General features: G+C 34.2%; 3 protein-coding genes across 4 annotated transcripts; 2 read left to right on the plus strand and 1 right to left on the minus strand.

Moving 5' to 3' along the window:
- The first annotated feature begins 614 nt into the window (after window positions 1–614).
- LOC142550958 (F-box protein At3g07870-like) lies at window positions 615–1,919 on the plus strand. Its single transcript, XM_075660008.1, has one exon. The coding sequence runs from the start codon at window positions 619–621 to the stop codon at window positions 1,768–1,770; it is 1,152 nt and encodes a 383-aa protein (XP_075516123.1). The 5' UTR covers window positions 615–618; the 3' UTR covers window positions 1,771–1,919.
- Window positions 1,920–2,294: 375 nt separating this feature from the next.
- Window positions 2,295–6,499, minus strand: LOC142551722 (putative magnesium transporter NIPA6). Of its 2 annotated transcripts, XM_075661103.1 has the most exons (9): window positions 6,037–6,497; window positions 5,300–5,356; window positions 5,142–5,232; window positions 4,820–4,980; window positions 4,603–4,730; window positions 3,907–4,044; window positions 3,176–3,268; window positions 2,973–3,090; window positions 2,295–2,820 (listed from the first exon to the last, which is right to left on the minus strand). In XM_075661103.1, the coding sequence occupies exons 1-9, from the start codon at window positions 6,155–6,157 to the stop codon at window positions 2,690–2,692; spliced, it is 1,038 nt and encodes a 345-aa protein (XP_075517218.1). In that variant the 5' UTR covers window positions 6,158–6,497; the 3' UTR covers window positions 2,295–2,689. The 2 variants fall into 2 exon arrangements, with proteins under 2 accessions (XP_075517218.1, XP_075517219.1); XM_075661104.1 differs by lacking the exons at window positions 2,295–2,820; window positions 2,973–3,090; window positions 3,176–3,268 and adding an exon at window positions 3,700–3,803 and having other exon boundaries at window positions 6,037–6,499.
- A 4,993-nt stretch (window positions 6,500–11,492) lies between these two features.
- On the plus strand, window positions 11,493–13,655 carry LOC142551723 (sucrose transport protein-like). The gene is made up of 5 exons (XM_075661105.1): window positions 11,493–12,084; window positions 12,168–12,932; window positions 13,017–13,080; window positions 13,188–13,231; window positions 13,360–13,655. The coding sequence occupies exons 1-5, from the start codon at window positions 11,653–11,655 to the stop codon at window positions 13,513–13,515; spliced, it is 1,461 nt and encodes a 486-aa protein (XP_075517220.1). The 5' UTR covers window positions 11,493–11,652; the 3' UTR covers window positions 13,516–13,655.
- Window positions 13,656–15,421: the final 1,766 nt, after the last annotated feature.

Genomic DNA, 15,421 nt, shown 5'->3' on the forward strand with positions numbered 1-15,421 from the left:
AAAATATTATTGATTTAGGAAATTAACCAATTTGCATACAAGCAATCACACTAATTATATATTATCAATTCATACCTAAAAAGAAATACATGTTAAACTCGTGTATTTTTTCAGTCAAAAAGATGAGAAAGTTGCCTCAAAGTCATCTTCTTCAAACTCGCTTTGCAATAAAAATTAAAAACAATTAAACACATACGTAAAATTCACAAAAAAAATTATTGTTTTATTTTAAATAATTTTGTAAATATCTAAATTATGACAAAAACTTCTGCGAGACGGTCTCACGAGTCGTATTTTGTGATACAGATATCTTATTTGGGTCATCCATGAAAGAGTATTACTTTTTATGTTAAGAATATTACTTTTTATTATGAATATCGGTAAGGTTGACCCGTCTCACAAATAAAGATTTGTGAGACCGTCTCACAAAAGACCTACTCCTAAATTATTATGCATTGCAATTCTAATTTTTAATTTAATATGGCAGGCATATTGTTAATTATATGAAATAAATGTTTTAGAAAATGGGGAAAAAATCCAGATATTAAATGTGGTTATTTATATATATATATATATATATATAAATAACAGCATCTTCAAGCGATCACCAAGTAAACGATGAAGCAATCTTCACAATTCACAAATCTACCATTGGAAATCATTACCAATATTCTTTCAAGACTTCCTATCCTTCTCATCACACGTCTCAAATGCGTTTGCAAGGTGTGGCTCGAGTTATTCGAGTCCCCCGAGTTCTCCAAGCTCCATCTTTCTAAATCATCTGCTGGCCTCCTTATCTATCAACATCTTGGGGAGTCATGCTTGCTCAAGATCTTTGGATTCGAAGACGAACCCGAGGTCGAACGGCATGACCTTAACTACAGTCCAGTCACAATATTTGATATCACGGAGTTCAAGTGTCAAACGATATCAGGTTCCGTTGATGGTTTCCTTTGCTTGCGTGTCGTCGGGCATATGGACAGTCTTTACGTCTGCAATCCAATCAGACGCGAGTACATATCACTTCCAACGCTTGAGAGTTTTGTTCAGTTTCCTAGTATGGTCACATATGGGTTCGGGGTAAGCACGATAAGTTGCCAATACAAGGTGGTCCGGATATTTCACGAGTCCGAACTCGATCAGACAGGAGTGTGTGTAAGAATTCCCAGGTCCGATTGCCATGTTTACACGCTGGGAACAACTGGGACATGGAGAAGCATTACACCAAGTCCCCCATTGTATTACAACTGCTATTCGATTGGAGCTTTTCTAAATGGAAATCTTCATTGGTTGGCTGGAGATTTAAAGGATTCCTATCTGATATCTTGCTTGGATCTTGATAAAGAAATGTTTAGGACCTTCTCTGCTCCTCCTCTGCCTGGATATAGGTCCAGGTGTTTGGGGAGCTTGGTGGTTTTAGGGGATTGCTTATCCGTAAGCGATAATACCACTGAGAATGATATCCTTATCTGGATAATGAAGGATTATGGTGTTGGGAAATCTTGGACTAAAGAATTTGTGATCAGCAAGCTACCAAATCTTGCTGGTGAGTGCTATGAGCTTGTAAACCCTATCAAAGTGTTCAAAAACGGGGATATATTGATAGTATGGGGTGATTTTTACATGTTCTATTACTCCAACAAGAATAAAACTACCTCGAAAATCGATATCATTGAAATGGCGTGCTGCGGGTCTGTTGAAGCAATACTTCACGTTCCTTCTTTGGTTTCACTCACATGTTTTGGAAGGGAGAACGTCAACTCCTTTTGATTTCACGCAGTTCGGAAATTTTATGTTTACTTATCACTATATTCGAGGTACTTTGTTTTGTTTTCATGTACTAATCTCCTTCATTACTCCGAAGGATTACGAACCATTGGAGTCGTATATATTTATGTTTTACCCTATAATGTCATACATTCATTATGTTAACTATTTTTGCAAGATTAGACGAATCTCCAATTCGGCTAAAGATGAAAAATACCATGCGAATTTGTTAACGTGCTTCTGTGCCGATAAATCCAAGTTATGTTCGACCGACTGGAATTTAGGTTCATTCAGAGGTGCCAGTTATGAAACTTTTCAGCAACAGCACTTGTTCCCACTAAATAATCTCTCATAAGTCCTATGATGGTGCTTTTTCCAACTTCCAAAATGTGAAACTAATTCATCATTTCATTTTTTATCAACAAATAGTGCATTAACCCCAAAAGGGTGGCTTAGCGGTTTGGGCCAAGATATTGATACCATACTACTTATCTTCATGAAAAAGAAAGTCAGAGAAAGACAATAAGTTATACAAGGAGAAAGATATACTTCACTACATCTCTATGCGAAAGCATATAAGTTTTTGTCATGTCCAGAGCCGCAGTTCGTACAAAAAAATATACACCAATGTTGACATTAAAAAAACATTATTTAATAATGACTACTGCACAGCTAGCTATTCATTTACCAAGCCAGATCAAAGAAAACTGTGGAAGAATGGAAAAAGAGCTACATTACACTTTGACATGAAAAGCCTACAGAAATTTACCCTCGATTGATTACTTCGATGAACTTATTGGAACTCCATATTAATGTCTCCCTCAATGCTCCTACCAGAAGAACTTGGAAAACAACTTAGGAAATCAGAGAATGGTCTGGGAGAGAATGAGCTTGAAAATTCATGATCAAAGTTCCTTTTGCTCTACTTAAAATGGTCTTGCTGAATAAATGCCACGAATTCAGGATGCAATTCATCATTGTCTTTCTGCTTCCATATCTCACCATTTGCATGGACAAGCCACGATATTTGAGGAGAAAGTGCTGTATTATAATCTGAAAAGTACCAGAAGTCAGATATGTCATAGACCTTTGCTTGACAGAATCCAATGATGATTACAAAATTCGACATTCTAGCTTGAAAGTCAAAATATTCATGGTTTTAAAGTCGCACTTATCCTGTTTAATATAAGAAGTGGAGCCTATACCCGTAGATGGAAGTTTTTCTGGATCTCTAGTACTGTGCAAAACCATTGTGCCAGAAATAACAGTAATAAACCCACATAGAACTGAGACAATGCTGCTAATGCTCTGACCTGACCAATCCTAAAGTAGCAGAAAACAGATAAGAAATTTTAACGCAAAGAACCAACACCAACACCCACACCCGAAGATGCAAAATTTCTATTACCTTGAACATTATAGCGCTGGCGAAAATCGTAAGCGATGTGAACATGGCATAATAAATTGGAGATACGACAGCAGTGTTGAAAGTGTCCAATGCCTGGGAAAGAAACAAGTCCAGTTAAGGGAGTGAGAATATCAAAATAGAAACATCACTCGAAGAAAATTCTGATGAATGGTACAGGGCACCAAACCTCAAAGATAATTTGGAATTTGAAGAACATGAGTACAATGATGGGTGCATTGTGTTATGGTCCCAGGTTTGGATCACATTATGAGACGATCAACGTGTTTTGGATAGGGTTTTGAGGCTCGTTTTAAGAGAACCTCATGATCTTACTTTCACTATTTGATTTTAGAATTCTGAATATTCTTATACCTTACAACAATAGTCATTTAAATACAAGGAAGACAATTAATTTTCCTAGCAAGAAACTTGCCGTAATTCCCTTAACCATGGCTAGAATGCATGCAATATTTAAAGAAGACCATAATTCCTATATCTATGGCTAGAATGCATGCAATATCGAAAAAAGAAAGTAAATAAAATCTTTCTATTAATTCCTTATTTCTGAATCTTCCACCACTTCATCATTGATTTCAGCAGCTTGTCCTTAATTCTTGCCCATTACACACTGATGCAAAAGTTTTCAATAAATTTACTTTACATTGTCAAAAAAGTGGCATAAACTAGTCACTAAAAGCAGTAATAAATTAACAAAAGGAAAGGAACGCAACCTTGTTTAAGTAGTTCAATTGAGTGATTATACAAGTAGCTGCAACCATGGCAAATACCCAGGATTCGAAGCGGGCTACCTGGCTTGAGCCCTCCAACGTGAGCTTTATAGCAATACCAATTGCTTTAATGCTCATGACCTACAGTGAAGCCACAAATTTTAATTCATCCATGAAGCAACAAGAACAATTTGTCTATTGTGAAAAATACTTATTTCCTTCATACTCCTATTTACACCTAGTCCCATACAGAAATCAGTAGCTCTAGGAAAAACAGGGTAATATAAACAAACACATAGGTCTCAACATTGTCTCGCGCCAGTTAAAACATGCAGTGAAAATGGTGAAGTTCACCAAACTCAAGCTAGCATCTCTGAAGGTAAACCAAACCTCAGTAACGACTGAGGCTCGCTGCAAGTATTCAAACTCCTGATGTGGTGGTGTTTAGTACAATTAGATGAAACCTTAGGAGGTCTCGATGAAATGTGCGCCAAGAAATACGCCACTGAGGCTCAATAGACATTCAACCTTGTACTAGCATAATCCCTGATAAAAATTATTTAAAGGGGTTTAAATAGTAAGGTAATAGAATGATCATTCAATAACATGAATATAGAGTTACACTCGCGTGATGAAGCCTTTTTGACATAGAATAAGGACATAAATCGCTCAGACTTAGTAGTATGGTCAAGTACTTACTGTTAAGGATCCAATTATTGAACAAACACCAACGTAAACCATGACGTTTGTCTGCCCACAGTGAGGTTCACAATGCAACACAAATACCAAAACCACAGCTACCGCCGAAGCTGTGTATGAAAGAAAAGCTGGGCACCCAAAGTGTTAGAAACACTCATTCTTTTCCTCTGTTGAAAAAAGAAATAAACTCTTAAATGTATCAAAAAACAGTGGTGACCTGGCTGTATAGCTAATTCCCAGATTTCTTCGACTGAGCTGATACTGTGTTCAGCAGGTGCATGAAGCACAATGATCGTAGAACCAACTACACATAAAATACATCCAAGTATTCCTAGCTTCCCCAGTTTCTCTTTCAATAAGAAGTGAGCTAAAATAGCACTACAATTGAAAAACAGCGGATTAGCTCATGTAAAGCTTGTCATCAGTTATATTGGATAGTGATCATCAACTGTATAGTACTGCAGTTGATAGATCGCCAGGTTCTTATTTCTGGGAAGGGAGAAAATTGGATTAGAAATGACAACTCTACTCATAATTACCTGACAATTATACTTAATGCACCAAGTGGTGTGACAAGGACTGCAGGCGCATACATATAAGCCACAAAATTGGCAAATTCCCCAATGATCACTGAAAATTTAAAAGACACTCAAGTTCGAATACATGGTCAGACTTTCACTTTAAAAGCAAGACTTACTAGTGGCCATGCCAATCCACCAAAGTGGTTCCAGCAAATAATTATACCCTCCTGAACCTTCATTTAGAAAATCGAGCATTGTTAGTAAGAACACCGAAATAATACTTCGGTTTATCAACCAGGCAAGACTGACCAGCATCAAGGTTTAGTGAAAAATGATTTTAAATTATTTCAAAAATTTCTGCCAAAATAACAGATTGCGAACAATCACATCCACAAGAATAAACACATGAATGCAAGTAATTAGTCCATGTTCCACTTTGTTTTCTTTTTCATGTCTTCAGAGAAGGCATCATCTGATCTCGCACTCAAAATTTCTCGACTATTTTGCGCACAATATTCAAATAATCTAGAAAGGGGATAAATATACCAACTTCAACCACATGCCCTTCTGATATACCACAGCTTTAATCTCGTTTATTACCACATTTATTCAACCAACGGACAAAAGAAAAGACCTAATCTTTCCTTTTTTATCATTAACTATAAGGTCTGGATAATGAAGATTTGATAGAACTAGCAACATGCTGACCAAATTCAATAAATAAAAAACTTCAGAATTGCAGGCACTCCAGAATCTAATACATAGATAAAAAAAAATGATCATAAGCCCAGGAAGTAAACAGCAACATGTCTCGCGTTTAAGCTCAAAATTCGAACTTTGTAAAACCAACAAAACAAAAACTTCAATTACGACAGAAAGGTTTAAACAAACTAAAAAATAACCACAAAAATACCAGCACGAGAGCCAGAGGCACCGGCCCGCTGTAAACCCTTCTTTTTAATAATGAAGCTGGATCCAATAAACGCACTCGACCCTACAGCCAAGCTGAACCCAATCAAATTAGCCGTATACATGACCGACCGAAATCGATATTTTGCAATAATGACACTTTCACCACTACAATCTGGGACTCAATTCTCATATGTACCCCAACTATCGCAACATCCCCTTCCCCACATAAAAAGAAAACGAAAATTTAAGAGAAAGAAGAGATATCGCAGCCCCAGGATTTCGTGATCGGGAACGGGTTTCGAATTCGTGTGTACGATGTATTCAAATCACTCTTGCTGCTTGAATTTGGCGCTTATGGATTTGGAATCGGAGGGATTAGTTTATCTTGCAAATTATATTCCTCTTCGTTCTAGCTGGATTTTTGCAATCAACTGTGTAATTAACAATTTAACAACTTTTATTCGAATTTCTATTAAAAAAAAATTGTGTATATATATATATATAAAAAAAAAATAAAAGATAAAATCTCGTAGAAACGTGTTTCTGCAGGTGCTTAACTTGGTAGAGACGTGTTTACTACGGAATTCATGATTGATTTATTGTGCTGGAAATTTGGCATTCATATATTAATGTGCTGTCGATGAATAATTCCTTCGATTCATTGACTCATCGGTCTAAGTAGGGCTGTAAACGAATCGAATCGAATTTTATGAAATTTTCAGTATTCGAGCTCGAGCTCGAATTCGAATAAACATATTCGAAACTCGATTCGAAACTCAAACTTTTATTATTTTCGATTCGAGCTCGATTCGAACTGAGGCTCGAGTTCGAATTCGATTCGAACTGAGGCTCGAGTTCGGATTCGATTCGAATATATATATATACTTAATAATATTTTATTTATTTTTTAAATATAATGCTAAAGTTCGCGAACAATCGAACAATATAATTTTAGCTCGAATTCGATTCGAAAAATATTCGAACATGTTCGAGTTCGGCTCGAATTCGATAATTTCGAATTCGAACAAAATATTATTCGAACCGGCTCGAAAAGTTCGTGAACGTATTCGGTTCGTTTACACCCCTAGGTCTAACAGGTCGCGACGAAAATAGTAAGTCGAAAGTGATATGAGATAGCACTAATAAATACACATTCGGATAAACAATAAAGTGAATTATTGTATGAAATAAATTAAAAATATTTTTTTTATCTATTTTTAAAATAATTTAATCTTTTTAATCTATAATTTCGATCGTACTTTTGTTTGCATAGCTAAAATATTTTGATTATATATGTTGTACACCTAATTAAAAATAATAATTTCATCAAAAGATCGAACCCAATTGATACCCAGGAACGAGGATGTGCCCGGCCTACTCTCAATAGCCCAGACAGTTAGTAGTCCAGCGTTCAGGAACCCCTGGCAGGACATCCAGACGTGGAGGTCATCCGGGAGATCATCTAGCCCGACATCCAAAACACCCGTAATCAAGGCAGAAAAGACAGGGTCGACCTCCAAGGCCGAGCTCCCACGAGTTTCCGAGCTGACCTCCCATATGTTGTTATCACACCGATTGGACATAGTCTGGCCGACCTCCCGAGCCGAGCTCCCACAGGGTCCAGAATATGGACGGGCTCTTGCCTAAGAGAGCTTATATTTAGATATTAACGGGTAGCCCATAAAAATAAGGCCCAAGAGAGTCAAGCCCAATAAGATCTAATCAAATTTGGCACAAGATCTTACCAAATCTAGCACAAGATATACCCAAATCTTTCAAGATTTTGAGAATCTAAACCTACCAAATCAAGACTCTATTGTTCTCCTATAAATACCTGGTTTCGTTAATTGTTTATGGACTCATATATATTTATATTCTCTCAGCACCCATATTACTCTATCATTTTTCTGTTCTCTGACTTGATCATCGGATGGGCTACGCCGGAACAACCTTCCGGCCCCCTTCTAAAACTCATGTTTGTGCTTCCAGATTTCGAATGTCCGATCCGAGCTCTACAAGTGAAGATCCGAACTCTCAGCTACCTTTCGAAGGTCTGATCCGAGCTCCACAAGTGAAGATCCGATATATCTTCCAGTTACCATCCCGGATTTCAGCAATATCACCAATTATAGAAAAATAAATTATTACAATAAAATCACTAATTTAAAAATATTTATGGGAAATAAAAAAATCAATCGATTCAAATTAATATTCACTAGTTTCGAATGTATTTCTTAGAAAATTTGAAATTTTCTTATTTTGAAAGTATTCATTCCAACAATAGAAAAATTATAAAAATAAATAAATATTAAGCTTTGCATATAAAAATATACGAAAATTGAGTAATTATTTGAATATTATTCATTTGTTTCATACAATGAAATAATTTTAAAAATGTATATTTGTCCATTTATAATATAAGAATTCAAAATAGTGTGTGTGTCGTAAACAATATTATTTGAAGTGCAAATATGAAATACACTAGATTTTTTAAAATAGGTATAAAAATTATTTGTAATTGTCACACAATAATTCAACATGTTCTCTATCCAAAAGTGATATGAAATCAATTACATAGAATAATTTACAAGATTAAATGAATAGTTAATATTATGATGCATAATTTATATTCAATTTGTACACTTTATTTTAAATTTTTTTCCAATCATATTTTAAAATTTTTATGTACCAAATTAAAAATTTCTAATTAATATAACAATTAGCAAATATTAAAAAAAAATCGGTCTAAAAATAATGCTTAAAAAGTGTTCGTTTTTATGATATAACTAAAATGACATTAAGGATAATTTCGTTCATTTTTAATGCAAAAAGTCAAAATAAAGTGTGCATAATGTAGATATAAATATCATCTCCCTTTCCATATACAATAAATTTTCGCGTCCAATTTAAGACATCTGGCCCACTATTTTCTTGAATAAGTTCCTCCAAATGTAGGGATGAGTTTTATGCTAAGTAATTGACAAGAGTAGGAAACTTGTCATGGGTTTTACGTATATTTATTCGTGAGACATGTTAATTCTACTCATATTTACAATAAAAAATAATATATTTTCATGAGTTACTCAAATAGAATATATGTCGCACAAATTGACTCGTGAGACCGTGAAGTTTTTATGTTTTGACAATGCATTGAATCTGTAATCATTAATTATAAAGTAATCAAGTAATACATCAAAATTAAAGGAATCAATTGAATCTCTTGTTTTTGGACATGCATATATGCTCCAATAAGCTAGACATTTTCTAACTTGGTCCAAATATATGTATTATATGCAATTTGTGATCTTAATGCTCTTGAAGAATATCCCCCAGTTTATTGATTATTAATTTCACATATAAACTATAATCATTATTATATATGACAAAAATTTGTGTGAGACGGTCTCATAGGTCGTATTTGTGAGACAGATCTCTTATTTGGGTCATTCATTAAAATTTTTTACTTTTTATACTAAGAGTATTACTTTTTATTGTGAATATCGGTAAGGTTGATCCGTCTCACAAATTAGGATCCGTGAGACGGTCTCACATGAGACCCACTCATTACATAATATCAACACACACACGCACACATATATTATATATATATATATACACACATAATAAATCCTTTAATTAATGCATCCAGCTAATTATGATGTATAATATATCGTATTCGTTTTTAAACTCTATTATTCGCCAAATCCCATGAAATATTTGTAATATTTAAATTAATCATTGCTTTCTATAATAATATTATAATATAGTTAATCTAGATATATTTTATAAGATTCATAGAATACACACACACACACTATGTATTAAGTTAAATATAATTAGATAAAATCTTTAGCATAAATAAGTTGGGACAATGGAATTATATTTTAATTAAAACTTAATATATCATACATATATCGGGCGACATACACAACTAGCGCATCCGTATATATATATTTGTATAATTCAATTCAAGAAAATTAAGGAAAGTGTGTCACCTTGTTTATTTAGCACCACATAAATATATTATCTGTAGAGTAGGTCTCTTGTGAGATGATCTCACGAATCTTTATTTGTGAGACGGATTAACCCTATCGATATTCACAATAAAAAGTAATACTCTTACCATAAAAAAGTAATACTTTTTTCATGGATGACCCAAATAAAAGACCTAGTCTCACAAAATACGGCATGTAAGACCGTCTCACACAAGTTTTTGTTTTACCTGTATTTGGATACAAGGATTTGGAAATAAAAATTCCAATTTAATTATCCAAATTCATAAAATTATATTTTTGGATAATTTTTCAAATATATCACTTTGGAATTCTTCAGTTTTTGTTTATAGTAGTCTTTTTGTTTGTAACAATAAATTTCAAATCTTTGTTTTTGATTGAGTAATTTGAAACTTATCCAAATCAAATCATCCAATTCATCAACTTATTAAGGCAAAAATATAGGGCTAAAATACGTCTCCGATATATTGTTACTTATCCATTATTAATTCCTCGTACTATATTAGGAATTGGTTTACAATTTTAATATATATGGCAAAAAATGAACCTAATAAATAAAAAAACCAATTCGAGAAAATTGTTGTTTGTCATGAATATTTTCTCCGTTGCGATTTTGATATTTTAAAAATATGTTGTCAAATTTCAATCTTATCTCTTATTATTATTTTTTGACAGTTTTAATATTTTTTTCGATGTCGAGTCACATCAACACTTTCGATAAATAATTACTAAAATCATAAAAAAATCAAAAAATAAAATACTAAAACTGATATTCGATAGCATGAATAACAAAAATAGCAAAATAACAAAAGAGAACTAGAAAGACAATTTTCCCAAACAAATTATGAATCATTATTATATTGATTCTACCAAAAGGGACCGTTGGATTTTTATGGCAAACCATGATTCTCGATGTCAACTTGGGAAGAAAAAGGAAGATAAAATGGTAAAAACTAATTAAATCAAGACCGTATCATCTTTTCATGCCAATCATATAATGACCTTTTCGAAAGAAATGGATGGTGTTGCTGGATATTTCAAGAGTAGGTTTCTTGTGAGACGATCTATAAATTTTTATCTGTAAAACGGGTCAATCCTATCGATATTAACAATAAAAAGTAATATTTTTTCATGTATGATCCAATTAAGAGATCCGTCTCACAAAATACGATCCGTGAGACCGTCTAACACAAGTTTTTGTCATGTTTTAAGCTAAGCAAGTACAATGGGTTAGAGTTGCTACTTTATGTTATGTCGATAAATATCTTTTTTATTATAATATTATTAGATCATATAAATTTTATATTTTTAAATAACTTGATATATACATTGATGATATAAAATTAATATTTAATCAAGATATAAAGAAAGAAATATTTTACACGTGACATAGAATAATATCTTACAACCCCATGCATCCATTTCTTATCAAGAATACAAACCGTTGCTGGTATTTCGACAAGCATTTCAGAACCTTGCAAGTACCAAAATCCCCTTCCGCTGCACCCGCAACAAAGCTGCATGTAAATATATCTGTACATAGATACACAAAAGTATATATACATATATAAAGAAAAAGGAGAGAGTGACAGAGGGATTTTGCAATGGAAGTTGAAAGCGTACATCCCTCAACACCACCGGCGCCGGTGATCAAATTCATTCTTGTGGCATCGATAGCCGCGGGTGTGCAGTTTGGATGGGCTCTGCAACTCTCCCTTTTGACCCCTTACGTTCAGTTACTAGGCATACCCCACATTTGGTCTGCTTTTATTTGGCTATGTGGTCCAGTTTCGGGATTGCTAGTTCAGCCCATAGTTGGATATTACAGTGATAGATGCACCTCCAGCTTTGGCCGACGCCGCCCCTTCATCGTCTCCGGAGCAGCGCTTGTTGTTGTTGCCATTGTTCTTATTGGATTCGCCGCTGATTTAGGCTATATCGCCGGAGATTCTCTGGCGAAACCTTCTAAGCCGAGGGCTGTTGCTATTTTTGTCGTCGGTTTTTGGGTTCTTGATGTTGCCAATAACATGTTACAGGTATATGTAAAATTTATAAAAATTTTTTCTCTTTCGGTTTATTACACAAAATATATTGACATGGATTTTTGGTGATGTTTCAGGGTCCTTGCAGAGCATTCTTGGCAGATTTATCATGCGGAAATACAAGAAAAATGGCGGCTGCGAATGCATTGTACTCGTTCTTCATGGCTGTCGGGAACGTGCTCGGCTACGCCGCCGGATCATACCCGCAACTCTACAAGGTCTTCCCCTTCACCAGAACCACCGCCTGTGAAGTTTACTGCGCAAATCTCAAGAGCTGCTTCTTCATCTCCATATTCCTTTTGTTGACTTTGACCATAACAGCACTGACCTTCGTATCGGAGACCGCCATTTCTGCGAAACCAGAAGACTACAAAAAGGGAGGCATCCGAGTTTTCGTGGAGCTATTCGGAGAACTGAAGAACTTGCCAAAATCCATGTGGATTCTAATGCTCGCCACAGCCCTGAACTGGATCGCGTGGTTCCCGTTCTTGTTATTCGATACAGATTGGATGGGGAAGGAAGTGTACGGCGGAAACATTGGGAAGGGGAGATTGTACGATCTCGGGGTCAGCGCCGGCGCATTGGGTCTGATGTTGAACTCTGTGGTCTTGGGGTTCGCTTCTTTGGGGGTGCAATTCTTTGCTCGTGGGTTCGGAAAAATCAAGAAACTGTGGGGTGGTGTCAGCTTTTTGTTGGCTGTTTGCTTGGCATTGACAGTTTTGGTCACTAAGTTGGCGGACGCCAATCGCCAACACGCCGCCGACGGCTCCCTTCTTCCGCCGACTGCAGGTGTCAAGGCCGGAGCTTTGGCTCTCTTTGCTGTTCTCGGAATTCCTCTATCAGTACGTTGCATCAAACTCTGTTTCTTAATTAATTTACAATAAATAAAGATGGATACTTTTAAACAAATCTATTCGATTGTGTAGGTAACTTTCAGCATCCCATTTGCTTTGGCGTCCATATTTTCCAGTACCTCTGGTTCCGGACAAGGTATAAATTTGGAACAGATTTAGGGCTAAGAAAAAAAATTATATATATATTTATACATCTAATCAAGGTAATTATATATTGATACTATGTACATATAATATGCGCAGGTCTGTCTTTGGGAGTCCTAAATCTGGCAATAGTTGTTCCGCAGGTAAACTTTTTTAATCCATGAAATACTATTAGCTTATTATTCCAAGTGTATATCCAATGAACATTGATCATATATCGAAAATTATGCATGGAAAACCCGGTATAAAGCTTCTCTTGTTTTCTAAACAGATGTTTGTATCGATGATAAGTGGACCGTGGGACGCCTTGTTCGGAGGAGGTAATCTGCCGGCGTTTGTGGGCGGCGCAATCATGGCGGCTGTGGGTGGAGTTGTAGTGCTTGCTATGCTTCCATCTCCGAATTCAAATGATCAATCCGACAACTGATGTTCATCTAATTGCAGGCACGAGGGCAGCCTTGACTGTGTTCTTTTCTCCTTTCTTCTGGTGTTTGCCAACAATAATTTCTTTACAGCATTTATATCCAATTATATTGTTAAGACAAAGCTCATTTTTGTCGTTCTAATTTATGTTCTTAGTTAAATTAGAAATATTATAACATTCATTCTTCACCAGTTTGAATTTGAGATGAGATATATATATATATATATACCCTTAATTAACACATTTTCTAAATAAGAACAACAATTTAGTATAATATGATTTTATAATTGTTTATTTTTTCTTGAAATTTACATGTAATTAGATTTCATCTCTAATTTTTCATAATTCATGACGAAGATTTTGGAGTAGATCTCTTATGAGACGGTCTCACGAATTTTTATCTGTGAGACGGGTCAATGCTACCGATATTCACAATAAAAAGTAATACTCTTAGCATAAAAAATAATATTTTTTCATGGATGACCCAAATAAAAGATCCGTTTCACAAAATACTATCCGTGAGATCGTCTCACATAAATTTTTGCGAAAGATTTTGTGTTGCATTAGTTAATTGGAACAAAAAATTATGAAAAGTAGTCGCTTCCTCTCGTATATATAATTGGTTCCAAAAGTCACATTTGTCCTTAAGGCTGCATTTGGTTTGTGTGATTAGATAATGAAATGATTAGTATTTGTAGTGATCAAATTTATGTTTCTTAGATCAAAAAGTACTATTTCAAATAATAAATTATTAATTTATCGATTATATGATATATATATATATATATCTAAATTAATAAATTTCACGATTCCAACATTATCAATTTATAGAAGTTTCACTGTATTGATTGATTGAATTTTAAAATTTGCTCGACAACCTTTTTTAAATCAATATATTCTTGAAATTATTTATTATGAGTTATAATTTTTTATGAAACTGTTTTTTTTTTATTTTATGTACAACATATTGGATGAAACTCTTTTAGACTTTTAATTATGTTTCGAGTAGGTACTTAGTAAGATAATATCACAAATACATGTTTATTCGGTCCTTACAGTAAAAAGTAATGCTATGGTATAAAGAGTAATATTTTCATGAATCGAATCGAGTCAAAAATTTATCTTATAAAATTGAACTGAGACCGTCCTACAAAAATTCGTGGGTTATGAAATATAGTACATCGGCTAAGGTAGTGTATTTAAAAATAGAAAAAATCTAAAATTGATAGAAATATCCAAACAAATTGGAGATAGCCAACGAACTCGATCACTGGTACACAACTATCCAATATCGTGAATGAGACTCAAATACATTAAATAAATAATAAAAAAAGAATTATCGAATAATTAATAAATTGTACTTGATTTGTCATGATGAGCTGTACAGCTCATCGCTCTTAATTCAGATAGTAATAGCAGCTAGAAGTCAATCAAGGCCGATGTGGATTTTGTATATTGTCACAGCCCTGAATTGGATAGAATGCTTTCCGTTTCTATCATATGATACCGATTGCATGGGGAAGGAAGTTTATGGAGGAAGAGTAGTGGGGACTTCACACATGGCCGTGTGTAGAGGCACGAGAGTTCATTGACTCAAGCCCATTTATTTTATGGAGCTTATAATTTTTTGAAAATTTTATTATATATTAGTATATATTTTTCTAACATAAATATATTATTTTGGTTTTTTCATAACAAAGTCATTGTCTTCCTCAGACTTTATTCCACACATTTCAATATTCAATATTTCTTATAATTATATCATTAAAAATATGAATATTATAATAACTACCTTTGGTAGGTTGATATCTCCATACTTTATTACAAAAATAACAATCATTTTTTTTTTGTTAATTTCAATTTAATATTTCATGTATATGTTCTATTTTATTAAAGTTGAGGACATGAT

This window comes from Primulina tabacum, chromosome 7 (assembly GCF_025594145.1).
Source record: "Primulina tabacum isolate GXHZ01 chromosome 7, ASM2559414v2, whole genome shotgun sequence".
NCBI classification, from domain to species: Eukaryota; Viridiplantae; Streptophyta; class Magnoliopsida; order Lamiales; family Gesneriaceae; genus Primulina; species Primulina tabacum.